Source organism: Rhipicephalus sanguineus, chromosome 1 (genome assembly GCF_013339695.2).
Source record: "Rhipicephalus sanguineus isolate Rsan-2018 chromosome 1, BIME_Rsan_1.4, whole genome shotgun sequence".
Taxonomy (NCBI): Eukaryota; Metazoa; Arthropoda; class Arachnida; order Ixodida; family Ixodidae; genus Rhipicephalus; species Rhipicephalus sanguineus.
This window is the reverse complement of record NC_051176.1, coordinates 266023123-266044467: the sequence shown is the minus strand read 5'-3', so window position 1 is coordinate 266044467 and position 21345 is coordinate 266023123. Positions and strand designations below refer to the sequence as shown.

General features: G+C 44.8%; 1 protein-coding gene across 1 annotated transcript in view; it reads left to right on the top strand.

The window, feature by feature from the left end:
- LOC119378898 (uncharacterized) overlaps positions 1-20105 on the top strand; it is a 28819-nt gene extending 8714 nt beyond the window's left edge. The window contains exons 2-4 of the mRNA XM_037647959.2: positions 1596-1705; positions 4010-4154; positions 16255-20105. Coding sequence (XP_037503887.1) covers positions 1639-1705; positions 4010-4154; positions 16255-16474 — 432 coding nt within the window. The 5' untranslated portion in view covers positions 1596-1638 and the 3' untranslated portion in view covers positions 16475-20105. The remainder of the gene's footprint in view (positions 1-1595; positions 1706-4009; positions 4155-16254) is intronic.
- Positions 20106-21345: the final 1240 nt, after the last annotated feature.

Here is a 21345-nt window from a genome sequence, read left to right as displayed (position 1 = left end):
ATTTATTCTGCACCGGCCGCATCCGCGTATCTGCAGACATTCTTACTAGCGGTGTGCCAAGCATGCTATCCGCACACAGTCGCAAAAACGCATGCAATGTCTTCTCTCGCAACACATCTCGAGAGCGCTCGAGAATTCCGCGCCAGTTTTTCTCGTCTACTCGTTCACTTACTCTGTGGTTTGGTTTCACGTTTCTCGCATTAGTTTTAGTGATTCTGTTCACTACAAAAACAAATTGATGTTAATTGCTGAACCGTCTTGCTGTCAGCTTGTCGCTTCGTGCAGCATCGTAGCAGCTGTGTTGTCAGACCTCAACTGCAGTTTAGATAACCAGCTCGTAAATTAATTTTGCGTGCAGTTCATTACCCCTGAGAAGCATCAACCTGCATGAAGACAAGGCGTGTGACACGAGTCCGCCTCTCAGTGAGGCGAATAACGTTTTTTTTTTTTTTTTTTTGGGCTGGTCACGTCGTTCATAATGCCCATTTCTATTCTCTGGAGTTTGTTTTGCAAACGAGTGTTACTAGTGTTCCACGTAAAGTTAAAATTACCACTTGCTACGCGGCGGTAAATCGGACCAGTTGTGCATGCATATCACGGTACGACTGCGCAATCGCTGACGACTGTTGAGAAGAAATCTGTACCTACTCCATGCTAGTACCAATATCTCCGTATTTCCGAAAACCCTACGTGACTGGCATTATTACGTCGTTGACTTTTTCAAATATGCTAAGTGGTTTTTTGACAGAAAGAAGCACCTTAGGCATCTTGTAGCAGAAAATGCAATTCTGTCAAATCGCTTAGGTTAATTATTTGCAAAGGCGGACAGAACTTGCACGATAAACTGCGAAGCAGTTAGTCAATTAGTCGATTAGAAAGGTCGTAATTTCATTTGTAGTACTTCGAGACAAACGTTTCAATTGCGGAACCTATAGGCCAAGCCGTTATGAAGTTTGAACCATTTAGCAGAAATGTTTTGTTATATCAATTACTCGAAATTTGCGGTGAAAACAACGAATGTTTTGCAGTTCTGCATCCCTTTTTAACAGTGACGCTTCCGTTTGGACGGTGGTTTGCCTATTCTAAGCTTTATTATTCTACCTTTATACAGCTTAGTTAACTTTGGGTAGTAATGAACGCTTACACCTTCTGCAATGCGAGATTTGCATTGCGGAACGAAGGATTAATCACCATTCTATCGCGAAACAGCGGACACACGGCCGGCTCAGGAAAAGGCAATCGTCGGCGGCGGAGCAGACGACGATTGCCTTTTCCATGCGCCGGCCGTGTCAGATCGGCGCCCCTGCAGCGACTCCAGTGTTCGTTCTCGGGTTTATTAGGAGTGGCTTCAAAGATCGTAGCTGGCGGTGTGGGCGTCGATGTGAACGCCCCGGTGGTGTCGGTTATGAATCATCGCTAAGAACAGGTGCAGCAAATCGACGAAGGGTGTGACACCTCGCTCACTTACATTGCTATAAGAAGCTTTCTAGAATTGGCATACATCAGAGATGTTTCTATTCTTTAAGTGCAACAGTGGACATTTGCTCACTGCGTATAACGTCTAGCACAGCTCTTCACAGATTACGCCCGCGCAGGTTGGCCTCGACTCAAGAGCTAGTGAGCGAAAGCCGAAGCGCCATGGCGCGGCCCATCCGGATACTGTCCTGCAGGCACCTGCTGCTGGCCACCGGACTGGTGCTGCTTGGTGAGTACAGTCTCAGCACACGGCTTCAGAGGCGTAGCCAGATTTTTTTTGGGGGGGTGGGGGGTGGGGGGATCCTTTATGCTTGCTTGTGCGTGTGTTTGTATGTGGGCGTAATGTACACATTCAAAAATTTATATATATATATATATATATATATATATATATATATATATATATATATATATATATATATATATATATATATATATATATATATATATATAGTGGGAAAAGAATCACGGGGACCCCGATAGAGTAAGGAATGAAGAAAGAGACTACGACTTTCGTTGGTTTGGCACTGTATATTTTCACTAACGTTTCGTCTGGTGGACCAGACTTTGTCAAAGTAACAAGTACATCGTCAAAGTAACAAGTCATCGTTGTTGCCTGGGTGCGATTCCAGCTCGAATCGTGAATTTTGTTCTTCGCATTCATCGGGATTTTTCACTAACCGACAACGCCGCCGACGCCGGCACGAGATTTTCCGTGACTCGCGGCAGACAGCACCTAAAGTCCCTATATCTAGGGACCTTAGTTTGCCACGCGCTCCCGTGGTCCGGAAAATTTTGACCGCCACTGTACACTGATAGCGGCGAACAGTAAGACACTGATCTGCAGTAAGGCGCATCGGCATTTATACATGTGGCATCGAACATTCCAGCCTTATCGCTGGTGGTAGATCCAGAATAATCTAAGCTGTTCGCGTTTTAGCACTCCAGCCTATAAGAAAATTCTAACATAATCTGGAAGGTTCCCAGACATTAGGGCGTGGCTTGCGCAAGGCAGCGGCTACGGGTGCAACGGACTAGTCACATAAGAATAACAACAAAAGCGCGCGTGACAATATGTGTGCAGCCCTAATAATAATAATAATAATAATAATAATAATAATAATAATAATAATAATATGTGGGGTTTAACGTCCCAAAACCACGATTTGATTATGAGAGACGCCGTAGTGGAGGGCTCCGGAAATTTCGACCACCTGGGGTTCTTTAACGTGCACCCAAATCTGAGTACACGGGCCTCAAACATTTTCGCCTCCATCGAAAATGCAGCCGCCGCGGCCGGGATTCGATCCCGCGACCTTCGGGTCAGCAGTCGAGCGCCATAACCACTCGACGACCGTGGCGGGGCTATGTGTGCAGCCCACATACGCCTGTTCTTCCTCAGGCGCCAATTACTAATTCCCTCAATGTACCTATGTTTTATAGTGTTAATAGTTAACAATACATATGATACTCGATCTATATCGAGCCAACTTGTGTTTCTATTATTATTATTATTATTATTATTATTATTATTATTATTATTATTATTATTATTATTATTATTATTATTATTATTATTATTATTATTATTATTATAACAGCCGCGGTGGCTCAAGTTTCAAGCACTGGCGTAGCTCTGTGGGGGAATACCTGACTGCCACGCAGAATGCCTGGGTGCGATTCCAGCTCGAATCGTGAATTTTGTTCTTCGCATTCATCGGGATTTTTCACTAACCGACAACGCCGCCGACGCCGGCACGAGATTTTCCGTGACTCGCGGTCCTTAACGCTATCGTGTTAAGATTTCCAAAGTCTATCCTCGTCATTCCTAGCGAATCACATGTCGCGCATACCCGAATTGCACGGACCGTGGTATGCGGGCATGCACCACACGTGACTGGGGGAAAGGGTTTCAACACACAGCAGGCATGCCATGTTGTCATGCTCGTCATACGGCTACACAGATAGACAGATAGATAGAAATGGTCGAAGTGCCTTTGGTCCCTCAAGAAATGCTTCGCATTAAAAAAAAAAAAAAACGTATACATAGATATGGTGCACGTCGAAGGGCATCAGGTGGTCGAAATTCACAGAGCCTTCCACTACGGCGTCTCTCATAATAATATCGCAGTTTGGGGCGTAAAACTCCAGTAATTATTATTAGAGAACCCCAGGTGGTCAAAGACAACATCTGGAGTCCCTACTGCAGAGTGCCTCATAACCATTTCCCGTAACACCTCAGAACATTTGTTTGTTTGTTTGTTTGTTTGTTTGTTTGTTTGTTTGTTTGTTTGTTTGTTTGTTTGCTGATGCCCCGTACCGCGAAGTTGCGTCGACCCACGCTATTCGTGCTAAATACTGCATTAATTCCTCGTCGCTCCCTTTCGCTAAAACAGGGACAGTTTGGCGGGCATAAACTGATCGCGCAGCACATTAGCGATCTCAGTATGAACCAATTAGATTGCAAAAAAAAAAAAAAAGGTGCTTGAGAAGCCCATCGCATTCTTTAACATAAGCTTCCATTTTGTTTCAGCTGCGGCCGGTGTCTCGATTGCCTGCCACGATCTCGACTTCTTCCGGAACAGGCAAGAGTGTTCGCACACGTTTGAGAACGAGTTCCGCCGGAGTTACGACGAATATCACAACGACCACGCTAGAAGTCGGGAGATTGTCTGCTGGTAAGGCCGACCTTCTGCGCATCATCCACTCATTCGTCGTTGTTGTGGTTGTTGTCGTAAACATGTAAAACATTGCTTCAGCATGAGGGCATTTGTCATTTTCTTTTACTGAATGCGAGAAATTGAAATGGAATAAGTAGTGAATACGGTGAAAGTATATGTACAGTACGATCCACTGTTAAGGGGAACACCCGAACGAAAAACTTTCATTTTATGGGAACCCTGACGGCTAGTGGATCAGGAAAGATTGTTCGTGCACGTTACTAGTCTATCATAAGGGTTCGAAACTGTCAAACACCAGTGTTATGCAAATCTAAGCCATATGCTTTTCTAGGAGAGCGAAATCCAGATATACCCGAAACGCAAGTGTTCCCTTTAACAGTGGGCCCGTCTGTACAATGCAACGTCGCTGGAGGCAGGCTCATGTGGGAAAAACTCGAAACCAATACGGCATCCATACTTAGGGGATATTCTGTGTATACTGTATGCAGTTTGTTTCAGGAAATGAGTCAGAAAATCCTAAAAAATGAGTGAAGTGCAATATTTGCTCGCTGCCTTCATAATTATTTTTTTCTGTGGAGACAGACATCTTGACGTGATTAGAGACCTAAATTAGGGTAGTAATCTAAAATTAAATTAATTAACCTTTTAATTAGTGTGGACAGGCGTACGGGTAAAATGCCAGAATTGCCGCTTTGAGGTTTCCAAAAAGTGGACGCTGGTAATTTTAACAGACTAATGAAACCCCACCATGGTGGCCGACGAAACCGAAACACGGAAGCCATATACTCTTCCGAGACGTCCAGAATGAACGAGAGTCGTTACATCAACCATCGATCGACTTTGCTACGTAGTTGTGCGGGCTGTGCTTACGGTTATAGAACGCATGGCGCACGTATACGTTAACGAATGAAGAACTAACACCACTGCAATCGTTATCGTGAACAGTGACGTCATTCTGATGGTCTGCTCATGGTCTGCTCAGTGAATTCGGTCGAATTTTATTACTCCGCGATAATTAAGGAAAGGCGCTCTTTTCGAAATCTCAAAGCTCGAATGGGCTCTTCGCAGGAAGGACTTCAATTCTCCCATTTGACCCGACCACCTGTATCCACTAATTATCATCTAACAATGAATAAATGACGACAATTTAAACGCACCAGCGTTTTCTTCTGCATCTTTCAGTGAGAACGATGCCAGTGTGCATTGCTCACTCGGATGAAAGCAGCCAATAAGAGACGTTGCTTATGGAGGGACACGGGCTTCGGGACTCAGAAAACTGTGAGGGGAGGGGGGGGGGGGGGCAAATGATTTTTCAGAACCATTGATTTGAACATCTGCAATGCCCCATCTATGTTGCAGGCATCAAACAATTTAGTCGAAATTGCTCTATAAGTACGAGCTAAGCGCCAGGAAAAAATAAAAACGCAATAATAAGAGCCTTTCTCCTATCGGGAAAAAGGGGGAGGAGGAGGAGAAAAGCTTTATTAAAATAGAGGAGTTTCGAGTACGCACGCTCCCAGGTCCCCGTACGAACCCACTGCGCTCAACAGTTTATGTAGTGTTGGTCCATGACGCTAGCAGCCCGGTCGGCAGCCATGGTCTGCGCAACCGGGTCCTCTGAACGCAGCAGGGTCTCCCAGTCCTCCCAGGTCTTTAGGTGTTCTATAGGTGCGCGGGGGAGGATCCACCGGGAAGTGTGAGAAAATATGAATAGCAGAAGCATGAGGTTCAGGGCAAAGAGTACAGGCTAAGGTGAGGAAAAGGGGGTGATAGTGTGATACAGTGAGACGAGAGGGAAGAGTGCGCGTTTGTAGCTGGCGCCAGAGGGTTGCCTGTCGGTCGTTCAGGGATTTGTGCGGTGGAGTGGAGGGTATAGACGATTTTCCGCAGGGTGCACGTGCGCGGCCATGTCTGATCACGTGATCGTAACTGGCCTTAGGTAGGGTGGCTCAACGTTTCTAGAACTATAAGCGTTGGGGTGGCTATCCTAGGCCAACGAAGCGGCCGTGGCCGTACCAGCCGTACCACACAAACTGGTTGCAGCAGGGTGTAAGCGTCACATATATGCTTGAATAGCAAAACATAGTTCGATATTTAATCGCCTAAAGGTTGACAAGGTTGAGACTTTTGCGTTTGCTTGACACGTACTAGGCCACAGGGGTAAGCGATATGTTTATTCTACTTCGCATTTATGATGATGATGATGATCATAAATAATCCCTGCTGTTACGTTTGGCCTGAAAATTCATCGAGGCAGACGCCATTGAGCGTACAGCTGTCTGCCAGAATGCTGCCTTCCCCCCCGTATCGGCGCTTAGACGGAGGCAGGAACGCCAATTCTTCCTGGAGGAGCCTATGCCGAGCGAGCGAGCAGGTCGCCGTGGACGGATTTCCCAGAAAAAGGACGTCGGAATTCGGAGACCCCTTTTTGGCTTGTTGTTCTCTGCGTGAGATAGCACCGCGGGAGAGTTTCTTCTACCCTACCGCAGCAGGGAAAATTAACCCGTGCTGGAGGGAGCGGTCTGCGTGTTTTCCGGAATTCGACACACCCGCTTTATCGTGCGTTTTGGTCAGCGTGGGAGTGCGCCGTTGAAGACGCTCCCATCAACCCAGGTGGGGCCTTCACCCGAGGCAGCCATCATTCAACGCTTCTTCCAAGTATTACTGGCAGTGGAAGCGGAGGTCATCGGCCCTTTCCCCTTTGGACTGAAACTCCTCGCCGACCTTCTCACCTACGAGTCTTCGGGGCGTGGCGAGTGTATTGTGTGACTATTTGCCTCCTTTCGGGAGGCCGGACGCCAAGACGACAGGTCACCGGATTGGCGGGAGACGCTGACACCGGTTTGCCAGTGCTTCTGCAGTGACGTTCTCGGGCTATAAAAGCCGAAGACTTTTGATGCTACTCTGCTCTCTCTTTTCACTCCAATCTCTTAACCATGTAAATAAATCTAAGTTCCTTCTTGAAAGAACGCGCCTCCTCACTGGAAATCATCGGCTATGGGGACGGACGGCGGGAGCCAGCTACCGTAACGAGACCCGCCGAACCCGACTCCTTACACTGCCATAACGTGAGTGTCTGCGTGAGCTACACTTTACACGCCTGTGTACTCGGCATGCCTGATAAGCCCCCGGCATGGGCACTACTACCCAATTTAAAGATGTCGACCCACCTCGTAACGCTTAGCTCAAAGCGAAAAACCGGCATAGGCTGCTACTCGGTGACTGCTTCGCATTATATCGATTCCCACAATGCGTCGGATCTGCCAAATTTTTCGGACACTTAGTCTACAATTGCAATAGTTACTATACGTCTGGCAGGAGGAGTGGTAATTAATCACTCGCAAGCCAACGCGAGCTTCCAGGTCATGTTTTTCTCAATCAACACCCCCGATGGTGTGCAAGTCGTTTTCAGCGAACCGCCAGCAGGTCACGTGCAGGCGCGTGACGGGGACACGGCTTCATCGTTAGCAGCCATGCCAGAGCGATCTGCACACCATCAAAACTTTTGCTCGAGGGAATCCTCAAAAGATGAGAGCCAGCCATACATATACGAAACACACATATGCGTATAAAAGAAGCAAGGGATTTTTCGAGGGCTCGTTTCTTTGTTTCATCATCATCATCATCATCACCATCATCATCATCATCAGCCTGTCTACGCCCACTGCAGGGCAAAGGCCTCTCCCATGTTCCGCCAATCAACACGGTCCTGTGCTTTCTGCTGCCACGTTATATCTACAAACTTCTTAATCTCATCTGCCCACCTAACTTTCTGTCTCCCCCTCACGCGTTTGCCATCTCTTGGAATCCAGTCAGTTACCCTTAATAACCACCGGTTATCCTGCCGACGTGCGACGTGCCCGGCCCATATCCATTTCTTCTTCTTGATTTCAACTATGATATCCTTAACCCCTTATGATATGTGGGTTTAATGGCGCAAGAGCCATGCTTGGCCAAAGAGCGCCATGAACAGTGGTGAAAAAGGGACAATGACGCGTGATTTACGATATGTAAGGGATGTGAGCTACGATAGTGGTACGTGGCTATATACAGGCCTAAAATTCCGCGCTCTAAGGCGGGTAAAACATACAAGTATTAAGATTATGGGGGCGACGTGAAATGTGTGTAACGGGAATGGATGGCTCTGCTCGTGGTGATAAAACTATGGTGGAGATATATGGAATAAGCACCAGTGCCTCGTCAACGCCCTTGAGTCCAAGCCGCGAGGCAGGTGCTTTTTGTGTGTAGCTACCGCAGCAGCGACCTCTATTCAGAGGACGTGCTGTGGATTACCTGGGTATATGACGTGAAAACTACGCACGTCGTTAAAAAACGCGAGCAATGAATCATATTTAAAAAGCGGATCCCTACCGACGAACATGGAAGGATGCAGTGGAAATTGCTGTCGGTAGGGTAATGCAAAGTGCTTCTTTCTCATAGCGTCTAATTCTTTACACTGAATGAGGATGTGAAGCACCGTAAGTGGTTCTCCACATCTCTCACACTTGGGCGGATCACCACCGGACAAAAGGTGTGCATGTGTGCTGTGTGTGTGACCGATACGTAGCCGACAGTGTTACATCTATGCGGCGTGTTTTTGATGTGGGTGGCCAGTCACCGAGGTAAGGCTTGATTACATGTAATTTATTATTCAGTTGTTGGTCCCATGTACGCTGCCAGTAATCCCTCAGCTTTTTTCTCACTGATGCTGCAAGCGCATCTGCCTGTACGCTTCCCTCGATTTCACGGTGCCCTGGCACCCTACTTCGCATTTATGGCCTATGCCTTCAGTTGTATTAGCAACCGCCAGTAGATGTGGTTACAAGCCAACATGGCAGCACCCATGCAGACGCGACCTTTTTGGACGCGACTGCCCTCTTCGATCGGAACTCGCGCTTGCTATATTTGCCCACTGTCCTGACATCAATAAATAAACGAGGAAATCGGCTATCGCTTTGTGTCATTTCACGCGGGGAAAAATGATCAGATATGTTTTGTCTTTATTATTGTGATCAGCTGCGTTTATTTAGCCACGCCTGCTAAGCCTTGTCTCCAAGGAAAATTTGAGAGTAGACCTTTAAAACACGGAAAAATACCGACGAGTACACTGCTCTCGAAGCTTCAGGACGCAAATATAAAGCAAATAAAAGCGTAGGTATCGAACTTACGGGCCACTCAGTGCACTACGACGACGCGATAAATTCGACACGGAAGGAAACCGCATGTGCCGCCATGTTTATTTTTTTTCCGGCACTGCCATTATGTTACTTGTCGAACGCGTGCGCACGTTCTACAAGGACTGAAAGGCCAAGTGCCGGTGGCGCCATCTCATTTTAATTGCGCAAAACAGCTGCGGAGCTGCGCACGCTCCTTCGTGAATCCCGGACCAGAGGCAGCGAGAGCCCGGTTAGGCGGCAAGCGAATCTTGGCGTGTGTATGCCTGACCTACAACTTTCTTACTATTGCAATGCCCCCTCCTAACTTATTTCATCCACCATACCGAGAATTGGATCCCGTGCTCCACGAATCCACGTGCTCAGCAGCGCAACCTGTTGCTACAGGCAACAACGATGCTCATGTGTGAAACAATGAAATGTGGCAACGTGAAATCACAAGCGACCTCGATAAAAGATCATATTGCCATATCAGAAACGACTGATCGCCGACGAGCCCACGATCGAGAGAGTATCAGCTATTGAAAAACGGCGCATACACCTACCGGCGCACCTTCGAGGGCCACATTTCGGTACACTCGCCAGCGCCAGGTTTTTCGTGTACGACGCCGCCGCCGCCACCGAAATCTATAACTCCTAACAAGCTTCGCTTTAAAAATTACAGACCATTACAACGTCCCGTATGAAAAATTTGAGCGCAGCTCTACATGTCTTTTCTGGGTTGCCAGGCGACATATATCCCAACGGGCATGAATTTTGTTCGCTTCCGCACAGGTAATATACTTTTAAAGGACCCCTAAAGCACCCAGAGGTCGAAATTTAGCTGTGATGTTGCAGTTGTGCACGAGTCTACAACGAACACGTAGCCGTGAGAACTTTTCGAAACCGTGCCGTAAGTGCGGAGTTACACGCGTTTGACGATACAAAAGAGACCCTCGTTCGTTTCGCTCTTTCCTTCGCTATGCTCCGTTCGTCGGCTTGTGTCTCCTCCTGGCCCAGTGCTCCTCCTCAGCGTGCGAGGAGAAAGAGCGGTGAGCGCACGTACCTGGGGGCAGACAAACAGGTATTGTGGATGACGAGCAGAAGAGAATGTTGACGTCACGGCTAACGCTGCTGAGAATTGTCGAAAGGCCCGGAGAGGAGGAGGGATTTTTTTCTTGGGATTTGTGGGGCGCCCGCGGCTCGCAGCGCTGCCGCGTTTGGTGTTTATCGTGACGGCCTTCTGAACTCGATGCGCGCGTTTACTTGAAATGTTAAAAAAATATCGGAGGTCGTTAGGTTACCGAGCGCTACAAAAAAGAATGGTTGTCGTGTAATCGTTGAATATTGCTTTATCCATTTTGAATACTTCAGTGAGAAGCGAAAGGTGGACACGGTGCGTGAGTGCATATTAGCACCAATACCACTTAGTATTATGTCTTTTTGTCGCTGACTCCTCGCCTCCTCGCCGAGGGGCGTCCCCTTTATAACGAGGCGGTGACGTGCGCCACCAGATTCGACAAAAAAAAAAAACAAAAAAAACCCGCCAGGCCTGCACTGAAACCGAAACACACTCACAGCGAAAGCTGGAAGAGCGGCGTTTCTAGAGCCCGTTAAGCTCTCTTGGGGCTTCAATACAAGTACACTAGAAAGGTACCCGCTATGCCATAAATCACAATTTCTGTGAAGTTGGGAAGCACCTACTAAGCCATTATTCGTCATTCTGCGGAGAAGCGAGGCACCAGCTACACGTCTGTAAGGCATTATGTGCACTTTGTTGACGCGACGACTGATGACGATGAAGAATTATGGCTCAGCCCTTTGTAATGGGTTGGAATCTTTAAATGGCCCACCAGTTATGTAATTTGCATTGGGTGACGCCCGGTCTCTATTTCCCTCTGTCCCGTCATGCTGTATAACATACGTTGACGTGGGAGAGAGACGGGGGGGGGGGGGGGCGAAGAACTTTACTGAGACCCCGAGGAAATGGATCACGCGCTTATGGGCTTCCTTGGCAACCAATACAAGTGCACTTGCGAGGAACCCACTACGCTATAAATCATTGTAATTTTACTGAGACCCCGAGGAAGTGGATCATGCGCTTATGGGCTTCCTTGGCAACCAATACAAGTGCACTTGCGAGGAACCCACTACGCTATAAATCACTGTAATTTTTGAGAAGTAGGGCAGCAGGCACTGTGCCATTTTTCGTCATTCTACGGAGAGCGTTGGTACCTAGCTGCTAAACGCAAGTAAGGCATTATGCCCACTTTGTTGATGATGTGCCTGATGACGATGAAGAATTATGGCAGAGCCCTTTGTAATGGGTTGGAAGCATTCAACAACCTACTCGTTGCGCAATTCGCATTGTGTGACGCCTGGTTGCAGAATTGGCGTTGTGCGACGCTTGGTGCTTATTTTACTCTTCTACCACGCTATATTGCATATGCTAATGTGGTTCCTTCCCGACATGAAGCCTGTATAAGACCTTTTTGCAAAGCAGTTTGAAGCACCGGCATGGCTCAGAGGTTGAATACTGGGCTTACCACGCAGAGGGCCCAGGTTCGAACCTCGTTCCATCCTGGAATTCTTTTCTCATTTCGTTATTTTTCTTATTTCGAGCGATACTGGTTACGGACACCGGCGGCGGCGGCGGCAGCGGCGGCGGCGGACAACTACGGCGCCAAAAACGGCCGGTAGAGCTGTGCGAATAGCAAAATTTGGGGTGCGAAGCGAATGCGAATATTTAAGTGTGAGTGCGAATCGAATCGAATATTTTTCAAATATTTCTCGAATGTTTCTCGAATACTTCGAAGCGAAATTGCAGAAAAAAAAAGAGAGGATTCCTAAGCATATTCTTATGAGCAACATGAAAGTGTTTCTTTTCACTAGGTTGATGAAGCACTGGCGGGGTGGTGTTTCATAGTTGTCTTATCAAGAATGAGGCAATAGAGGCCGAATTCTATTTATGTACATGATTTGGTACAACCAAAGTGTTGCCGACAACACTCTACATGTGATAGGCAAAGATGCCATTTCCTAAGCCTCTCCTCCTCTCTCAACTTCTGTGGAAGCCCAACTGATATGGCGGACAAGGGTGTGCTCCCTTCAAGTCCGGAGTTCCAAATCTGCCTCGTAGACGTCGATATATAAGAACATCTGAAATTTTGGATGCTAAAAAGCTTCGGCTTCCGATTTTTCGGACTTCCTGCCCAATTTTAGGCCCTAAACAGCATTAATTGAGCCCCCACCTGTGCCACATCTTTTATCTCCATGTTGTAACCAGCGTTTTCTTGAGTTAGTACATTTGCGACCGTAGCAGAGCTTGAAAGGCAGCTTTGCCGCAATGCCGGAGTGTGATGAGGTGAAGCATATTGAAAATCTAGGAACCACTTCCAATTGGACGTTGTGTCTTGGCAAAGTTCGACCGTAACGGAGTCTGAAAGGCTGCTTTGCCGCAATACGAGAATGTAATGAGGTGAAGCATATTAAAAATCTGAAGGGGTCACTTTCAATCGGACGTTGACTGTGTTTTTGGGAAGTTCGAATAGTTCGAACAGTAAAATTCCAGTGCGAATCGAATCGAACAGCAAACACTATCCGAAAAATATTCGAAATTTTGAATATTCGCACACCCCTAAAAAAAAGAAAAGAAAAGGAAAAAAAAACTTTTTTTAATTGGCCTATACCTCGTCTACTTCGATTAATTCGATCTTACCATAGGAAAAAGAAACGAATTCACAGCCCAGCATTCTACCCCCTATGGCAGAGTGACCTTATTTGTCCCACTATTTATTTTTGTCCTTTCTCTCTGCTTTTCTGCCACCAATGCTCTAACCACCTCGTACTTATTTCTATCGCGGACGTGTTCAGCTTTCCATTGTTGTCCCTAAAACCAAAAGCTTCATGTAGGCTCGTGCCCAAGCACACACCTGGGTGGATATCTCCACATTCAATCACAACATGCTCCGTCGTTTCCTTAGCTCCCCCACAGCATGTATATTTTACTTGTTCTTTACTGAATCTCGCTTTATAATTACACGTTCTAAGGCAACCCGACCTCGCTTCAAACAGTAAAGCTTTGAATTTATCATAAAATGCCTCCCTCCTTATTTCATTTTTGCCCTTTTGATAGTTACCCTGAGCCAGTTTTTTTGGCCCTGCCCTCCGAGATGCACGGAGGGCAGGGCGGCATCGGAAGAGAGCAAAATACCACGCTTGGTGGCATCGGAAGAGAGCAAACTACCACGTACGCCACGCGACTGCGTCCGGAACTCTGATTGGCAGACACTCACGCAAGGCGTTTCTCATCGCCCTTTCACTTTTCACCTTTTGCTGTGCTCGTTAGAGCATCCTTCGCCTCCAGCGCGGGAGGTACTAGGGTTCGATTCTCAGTGCCACCAGGCAGCCGCAAGGTAACCCGGCCTGGCGCTCGGTGCTGTGGGTACCCATTTCTCGAGAAGGTCGCCTGTCTTCTCCTTTATCTTCTTTCGCTCCCCTTTCTTCTCCCCCCAGAGCATCTTTCTTATGCGGGTGAAACTACTACTTGCTTGGTTACGACGAGGGATCGAATGCAGCGGTGGTCGAGTCGGCAGAACGTCTGCCTCCAATGCGGGGGCGGCAGTGGGTTTGATTCCCAACCGGTGCTCAGCGGCACTAACAAAAACAAGTTTAAAAGTTTACACGCAAACGGAAGGCGGAGCGCAAGCATCCTCTGCTCTTTACTGCAAGAAAGAGGATGCTGTTATCTTAAGGTTCAGATCAGACTTGTAGGTGTTACCGAAAAAAGTAACTAAATGCGTTACTCGTTATGCTAACAAAAAAGGACCGCATTACCGCCCTTTACCTCCAAAAAAAGGTAACGTGTTACCGTTACCTTTACAGAAAAAAATAACACATGTTAGTACTTGTGCCGTTACTCCATGGTCAGAACTTTTTCTGTGTCCGTTGTTCCTTGCTGGTTTTTCATCTACAATAATGTGCCAACTCGCCCAACTATCGTCTTTGTTGTAACGAGAATGCTTCAGACAAGCATGCTGGACCCCAGCAATGTTATTATTGGCCTATGAAGCTTCCTGTAGAGTTCCGTGTGATGGCTTCTAACTCTGTGGCACATGGTAAGGCCATTTTTCTCAGTCTTCCTCGACGCAGTCTTCCTCGACTGCGTTTCCCATCCCTTGGTAACCTTTCCGCTACTCTTACTGTCCACCGGTTGTCTGTCCTACACATTACACGGCCAGTCCAGGTCCACTTCTTTCACTTGATGTCAACTAGGATATCTGCTACCCCCGTTTGTTCCCTGAACCCTTCTGCTGTCCTCTGATCTCAATATTCCTCCTAACGTTTCATTTTATGTTCCACTGCATGCTGCGTGTCCTCAACTTCTTCTCTAGTTGCTTTCCTCCATGTTTCAGCCTCATATGTTAGAACTGGCAGTATGCAGTGATTGTACACTTTTCGCTTTAATGACTGTGGCAGATTTCCTGACATTATTTGGGAGTGCCTGCTGAATGCGCTCCAGCCCATTCTTATATAGAAGAATATATTCTTCGGTGAATTTCCTTTTCGTGATTAGGCTCTCCACTCAGTACTTGTCCTAGGTATGCATATTCTTGTATACACCCCAATGTATGGGGAAAAATATTTTAACACATGTACAATTTTTTCCCCTTTAACCTGTATAATTGCCTAAAAAATTGCAAGTTTTTATGTGAAGATTTCCAAGCTCAGCCTCGTTCGCTCAAAAATTGAGTAACTATAGAACTTATACCCGCAGTTGCCGAATGAAAGAAGAAAATTTCATTTTGAAGAGAAAGTTGATAACTAGCAATAGAGTATTCCAGGGAGAACTTATAAATACTACTTGTAGAATTTAAGCAACAGCTGCATTTCAAAGCTGTGATCGGACAGCTTGCCTTGCTTAATGAATGCATCCATACCTACGCGAGTTCCGCAAAAGTGGTGAGATGAAGGAGTTTTGTGTAAAACTGCCAGCATAATTATAATAAAACGTATTGAGTAATGTGACACCTCACGTTACCGAAAAATATTAATGTAAGTATGTTACTCATTACAGTTCCGAAATGGTAACAAGTACGTTACTAAGTTACTGAAAAAACTAACGTGTTACCGCCAACACTGGTTCAGATAAGCCTGTGATTATTGGATCGCACTGGTGATTGCATCGCATCAGACCGAACAAGTTGTCAACTCATCACAGCGCATTGAATGTTTTTACGTGATCTGCCTGGAGACGTGGCATGCTCTAAATAGCAAGGGACTGCATGTGCGCTTTCCACTTCCTGCACTGCTAGCGTCATGACGGCTTGTGCTCGCGGTCGTTGAGTGAACCAAGAGCCTAAAGCTTCGTGCAATAGTAAAATCCTTCGATATATCCATCCCTGCTTTGCTTTTCAAGTGATACTGTGCAATTTTTTGTGAAATTGGATTGTACAGTTCCCCGGATCGTACGTTTTCTTCCACTTTTTTTTTTTCCACAGAAATGTATGAGTGAGGGTCGACAAAATAGTGCAAGAACGGCTTGTTTAAGCATGGCAGATGACATTCATTCACAATTTGGCTAGACATTTTTATACGTTGCACGGTTTACATTGCACGGTTTACACAATATTTAGGAAGTACAACGCTGCTTCCTGCTTCTAAAAAAAAAAACAAGTTTTAAAAACAGAGTTGCTGCAAAGAAAGTATTTCATGTAACCATAGCATCACGTCTATATATTTACCTGGGTAAACCCTTTGACACAGATTTATCTCATATATATATATATTTCTGTAAATCTGTGATGATATGTGATCATCTCCCACATTCTGCCAGCATTCCTCAAGACGTGATGCAGCTGTTGATGTCAGTGCCTTGATTGTACAGCATGTGCGCCCAGCCACGTTGCAAAAACTTTATATATGCTTGTTTTCCTTCTTTTCAGTGCACTGATGAGGGCAAACGAGTGCATCAGGAGCCTGTATAAGAGAAAACAGTGCACAGATAGTGGCATTGAGATCCTGGCCCACTACGCTCGGAAGGCCAGCGCAAAGGATTGCGAGAGCTTTGACTATCGGCCGTGCGGCGCGGGTGCCTGTACCATTAGTGCTTCGGCCTTGCTGCTTGCTGCCCTAGTGGCACTTGTTGTGAAGAGCTCATCGTGATTTGCTACTGTCCGCAATCTCTCACCAGGCACCATCACTGTTTGTACTGTCAAGTGCTTTCACTCATCAGTCATCTCGCAATATCACTGTTACAAATTTCAGTTTAAGTAAAGGAATGAACTGACATGACACGAAAACACATTGGGAACGTGTATCATACAGTGATGGCACAAGATGTATTGAAAACCAAGTTAGCTGCTTGTGAAACATGTTCATTAGCCTGAGGCAGCAAGTCATGGGACTTGCGGAGTGTCATTGTGAGACTAAATAAACTCATAACCCCATAGTTTCATTTCTTGCCACAATATCACTAAATTTATTCAGGTGAGCTGAATGTTAAGAGAAAAAGAGGTGAAGTTAGACTGTTATGTGCAACTGCTCGAGATAACAACTTAATGTCACTATGAATCTGGTCATAAAGGTAATATTGGCTCTGATGTCAATCAGAGTCAATGTTCGAGTCGAAATTACACCATTATGATACAAAGTGATGATGATGGAAACAAAAGTATGTGCATTATCTAGCCTTAAATTGTCCCATTTCAATCCGTGAGCACTGTACATAGATGGACAACTTCTTCGATGCCATTAAGTCATGCCTTCCTTCATCAATGATATTCATTCACAACTATGAGAAACAGCAGAGTACTTCCACAGCATTCTTGTGGATTGACACTAGAAGCATGAACAAATAATCGTTCTAGTAGTAGTTGCATATACCATGAAAAACTGTCACACTATAAAATATATACAATATAACTCATCAAGACATCAGAATTAATTGTTTTCAAAATTGCATTACAAACGAATGAAATGATTTCAACTTATTGCAAACTGTGCCTGACTACAGTTTAGAATTCTGTGGCCGCACATTATTTTATGGAGACATAAGGAAGAGATGGAACAAACTGCTCATGTGCTGTCATGTGCAATATGTAGCCAAAAAGTGTCCAGATTTCTGGTAGCAAAACCAGCCATCCTTCATTACCATTAAAATTATTCTGACTTTTCGATGCCGAAACATGTAAAGTAATATGTTTTGCTGCTCAGTAAACGCTCACAGATTATCTAGTAATGCTGAAGTAAGCATTCCCGTTCGTGAGTACCATTAGAGTGAGTGTTGCATTCACTTATCTACTCTAGGTAGGTAATATGGGACTTTGAAAGACACAACTCGTACAAATTGAAATCCATAATGAAACACTGACAAAAAGAAAAAAGCAGACTGCCACAGTTCGTATAAACAACCACTGTAAGAAGTTTTCTCGTAGTCTTGAGAGAAGCACTTTGTCAAAACAAAATGTGTACTTAAAAAAGCATCATAACATAAACAGTAGTCATGGAGTCAATAATACGCAATCATCATCAACCCTACGATGCCCATTGCAGGACAGAGCCATCTCCCAGAGATCTCACAACATAGTTGCCCAATGTAAACATTCTCATGAAATTCTTGATCTTGTCACTCTATCTAAACTTTTTGTCACCTTTAATAAAGCCTGTCGGTGCATTTATGAACATGCACAATCATATCCTGTTGAATTAGTTTCTTTAAGCTAAAAGAATAGTTTAACAAGGAGCTGTCATTCAAAGTATTCCAAAATACATGCCTTAGAAAACACAGCAATGCTCGGTGCTACCATACCATATAATGCTTGCATTGTTTGTACTAATACTCAGGAGTGATCTTGGAAGCATCATTCTCTAACAAAATGTGCAAGGTAAAACAAATGGCAGCTATGAATTCTGAGCTTTTAATGGAATAAAGGCATAATATGTCATTTTTGCACTTTGCATTTGCTATCATTAGCCAAGGAAGCAAGAGAATTATTTTAAAAAAAAACTGCGTAGCTAAAATAGCCAGAGTTCAACCTTAATCTCATGTCTTATTTTCTACCCATGCATACAACTTTTTGAGGTTATTACTGGATTCCATCCATGTTTCATAAGGATGGCTATGCTAGTGACAGAATGTACCTAGCAGAAATCGAGCACACTTAATACTGTGATGGCTTCTTACTTATCACTGTGTGCGGGTTAGCAGGTTTTGTAAATGCTTATTTGGCACCACAATACAGATGACATCATAGGAAAGTGCTTGAAGGAAAAGCCTAGTTAATTGTGTGTCTTTTCACTGACATAAAGGGATCTATGATCAGGGTCATACTAACCGTAAACAGCATTTGTCTACAGTTACATAATCTGCCCAGGAGCATAATCAATAAACAAGTAAAAAAACTGTGGGCCTAATCATGGAGGTCAATTCTCAGCACAATACAGCATCAGAAACATAGCTGTGCCACCTGTTTATTTAGTCTGAGCAGATTTGTGATAGCTCTCCTATGTAATCGACCACATTTTTGGGCCGTCATTTTGTAGATACCTTCTGCTGTGCTCTATACCATTCTTATCATCCATTGTTCATGGTCAGCTGATCCCTTCAATGACCCAGGCAGCGCATAGTTCTGACCACTTACAAAACATGATAAAAAGAAACCTTCGGTAAACAGTGTAACACGTTGCGCAAATATGAATGCTGCTTCACGTAATCCAATGGGACAGGTCAAGTTGTGAAAAATTGTTCAAATATGTTTGAATTAAAAATGCTATATGTTGAAATTTGTACTACACCCATTCTGGCAGCCCCCTCCCTTAAAGGGACACTAAAGAGCAAAACGATTTTTCTCGTATCAGTAACGTACTTTTTCATGATACCAAAAACACCACACTTGCTGTGAGAAGACGCTTAATTAGTAAGCGAGAAAACGCGCAAAAACAAAATGTGGGTGGCGACGCCACGTACCTTGAAGGTCCCGCACCATTTGCCGTGACTTCACATGTTTTGACGGCGCCTACTAGGGACTACGTAGTTCCTAATCGGTAAAAAATGAAGTACATCTGAGGGGGCCATAGACTTAACATACCAAGTTTGGGGTAATTTTGTTGAGGCAATGGCGCCAAGATATGATAAATACACTTTGAAATCCGTGACGCGGGGAGATTTTGGCGCGGAATTTAAAAATGAAACTTTGAACTTGATTCTCTCCTCTATTAATAAACCTATGATGGCAAAATTAACAACATCAGAGTTCTCAGAGCACAATTTATCGATCTAAACCGATTTATTGTTTCTGTTTAGTGTCCCTTTAACTTGGCCTGGCATGATGGAGCAGAAGGTGGTCTTTCAACACTGTCAGTGGGAATAACCTCTTTATTACACATTATACTTCATGAAGAAAGGGAAGTTTGCAACCAACAAAGGCATCAAAATTGTCTTATTCAAGGCACCTGCTGAAAAAAACACAAGTATAGTTCAGTGGAATTATTTTTAGGATCAACTAATCAAGCACAAAAATCGTGGGACCATTGCCAAAGGCATTAGCTAAAGGGACACTAATGAGAAAAAATTATTTCACCAGTACATGAACGTTTCCCATCCATGATACCAAAAACACCATTCTTGCAGCAGGAAGATGCTTGAAAAGCTAGAAAAGGCTCAAAAAGGAATGATAGGTAGCAATGCTGCTCGTGAATTTTTACACCATCTGCTAGAGCCTGGTTAACTTCTTTTATTACATTGTGTTCTAAAGGAGCCAAAGATGGAACATGTTGAGTTTCGAGAACTTTCATTTCAAGTGCCCCAAATAATGAAAAATACTTTGAAGTCTGTAACATCATGTTGATGCACTGCCGCTGCTGATTCAGCATGAAATGAAAGACGTGTCACTGCGATATCAATTTTTTTTTACTAATAATGAAACTATTAACATGGAACAAGCTATAATAGTTTCCAAAGGATTAGTTATCAGTTTAAATTGATTGTTTCTCTTTAGTGCCTCTTAAAAGCTCCCCAGCTGTTACCTGTTTTACACATATGATACAACCTGCAATTGTTTTCGGTGTTCAACATTGTCTCATGCCACCCTTGGACTTGCTGGTTGAAGTGCTAAACAGGGTGGTAAGGCCTTCTATTTAAAGTGTTACCAAAAAGCAGCTATAGGTTTTTCAGTAAGACTGATCCTGTATACACAAGCTCTGTGACAAAAAGAGTGCTTTACTGAAAGTTTTCATATGTAGAGCTGCTGTCGGTGTGATGGCAAACATCAATTAGAACAACATTATCAAGGCCTGTGTACGCTTTTGTAGCCACTTCTGTGTTGCAGTTGACATTAATGGTTAATTTGCTGAATGAGCGAAAGCAGAATATGTGTTTCTATAGAACAGAGCTGTTAATTGACAATCAATGAGATGTATCCGCTTGTGGATATTTGCTTACAGCCTCCTGTCTGCATCCCTGTCCTTTGCGCCGAAGCTTTGCGCCGGATCACCTCTTTAGCCTTCTACGACAGTTTCAGGTGAAGAAACTGCCATATTTACAGTGCATACAACGGCATAGAGAAGAAGGCACATGAGACGCACAAAGCACTGACGAGAAGCACTTTGCATGTCTCGTGTGCCTTCTCTGTGCAATTGTAAGTGCTGTAAATATGGAACTTTAAAAACAGCTCGCCAACATATTGTATTGTGAACAAACATGCCCCATGTTTGCCACAATGGCTGCCTCTATGTCCGCCTACCATTCTTTAAACAATAGTCTGATAGAGGGATTGAACGGTACCCTCACAGATATGCTGTCCACGTATTGCAAGGAATGCCATTAGCATGATGGCAACCTCCCTTACATTGCTTTTTCCTATAATTTATCCCGTCACGACACCGCTGGATTTTCCCCCTTTGTTTAGGCAGATATGAATTATGTTAGCCTCTCAACACCGTTCTACCACTGGTTTCTGCTTAACAAGTAAGTACGCACGTGATGGCATCACACTGGCCAACCACATGCACCAAATTGAGTGCGCTTAAGCAATAGC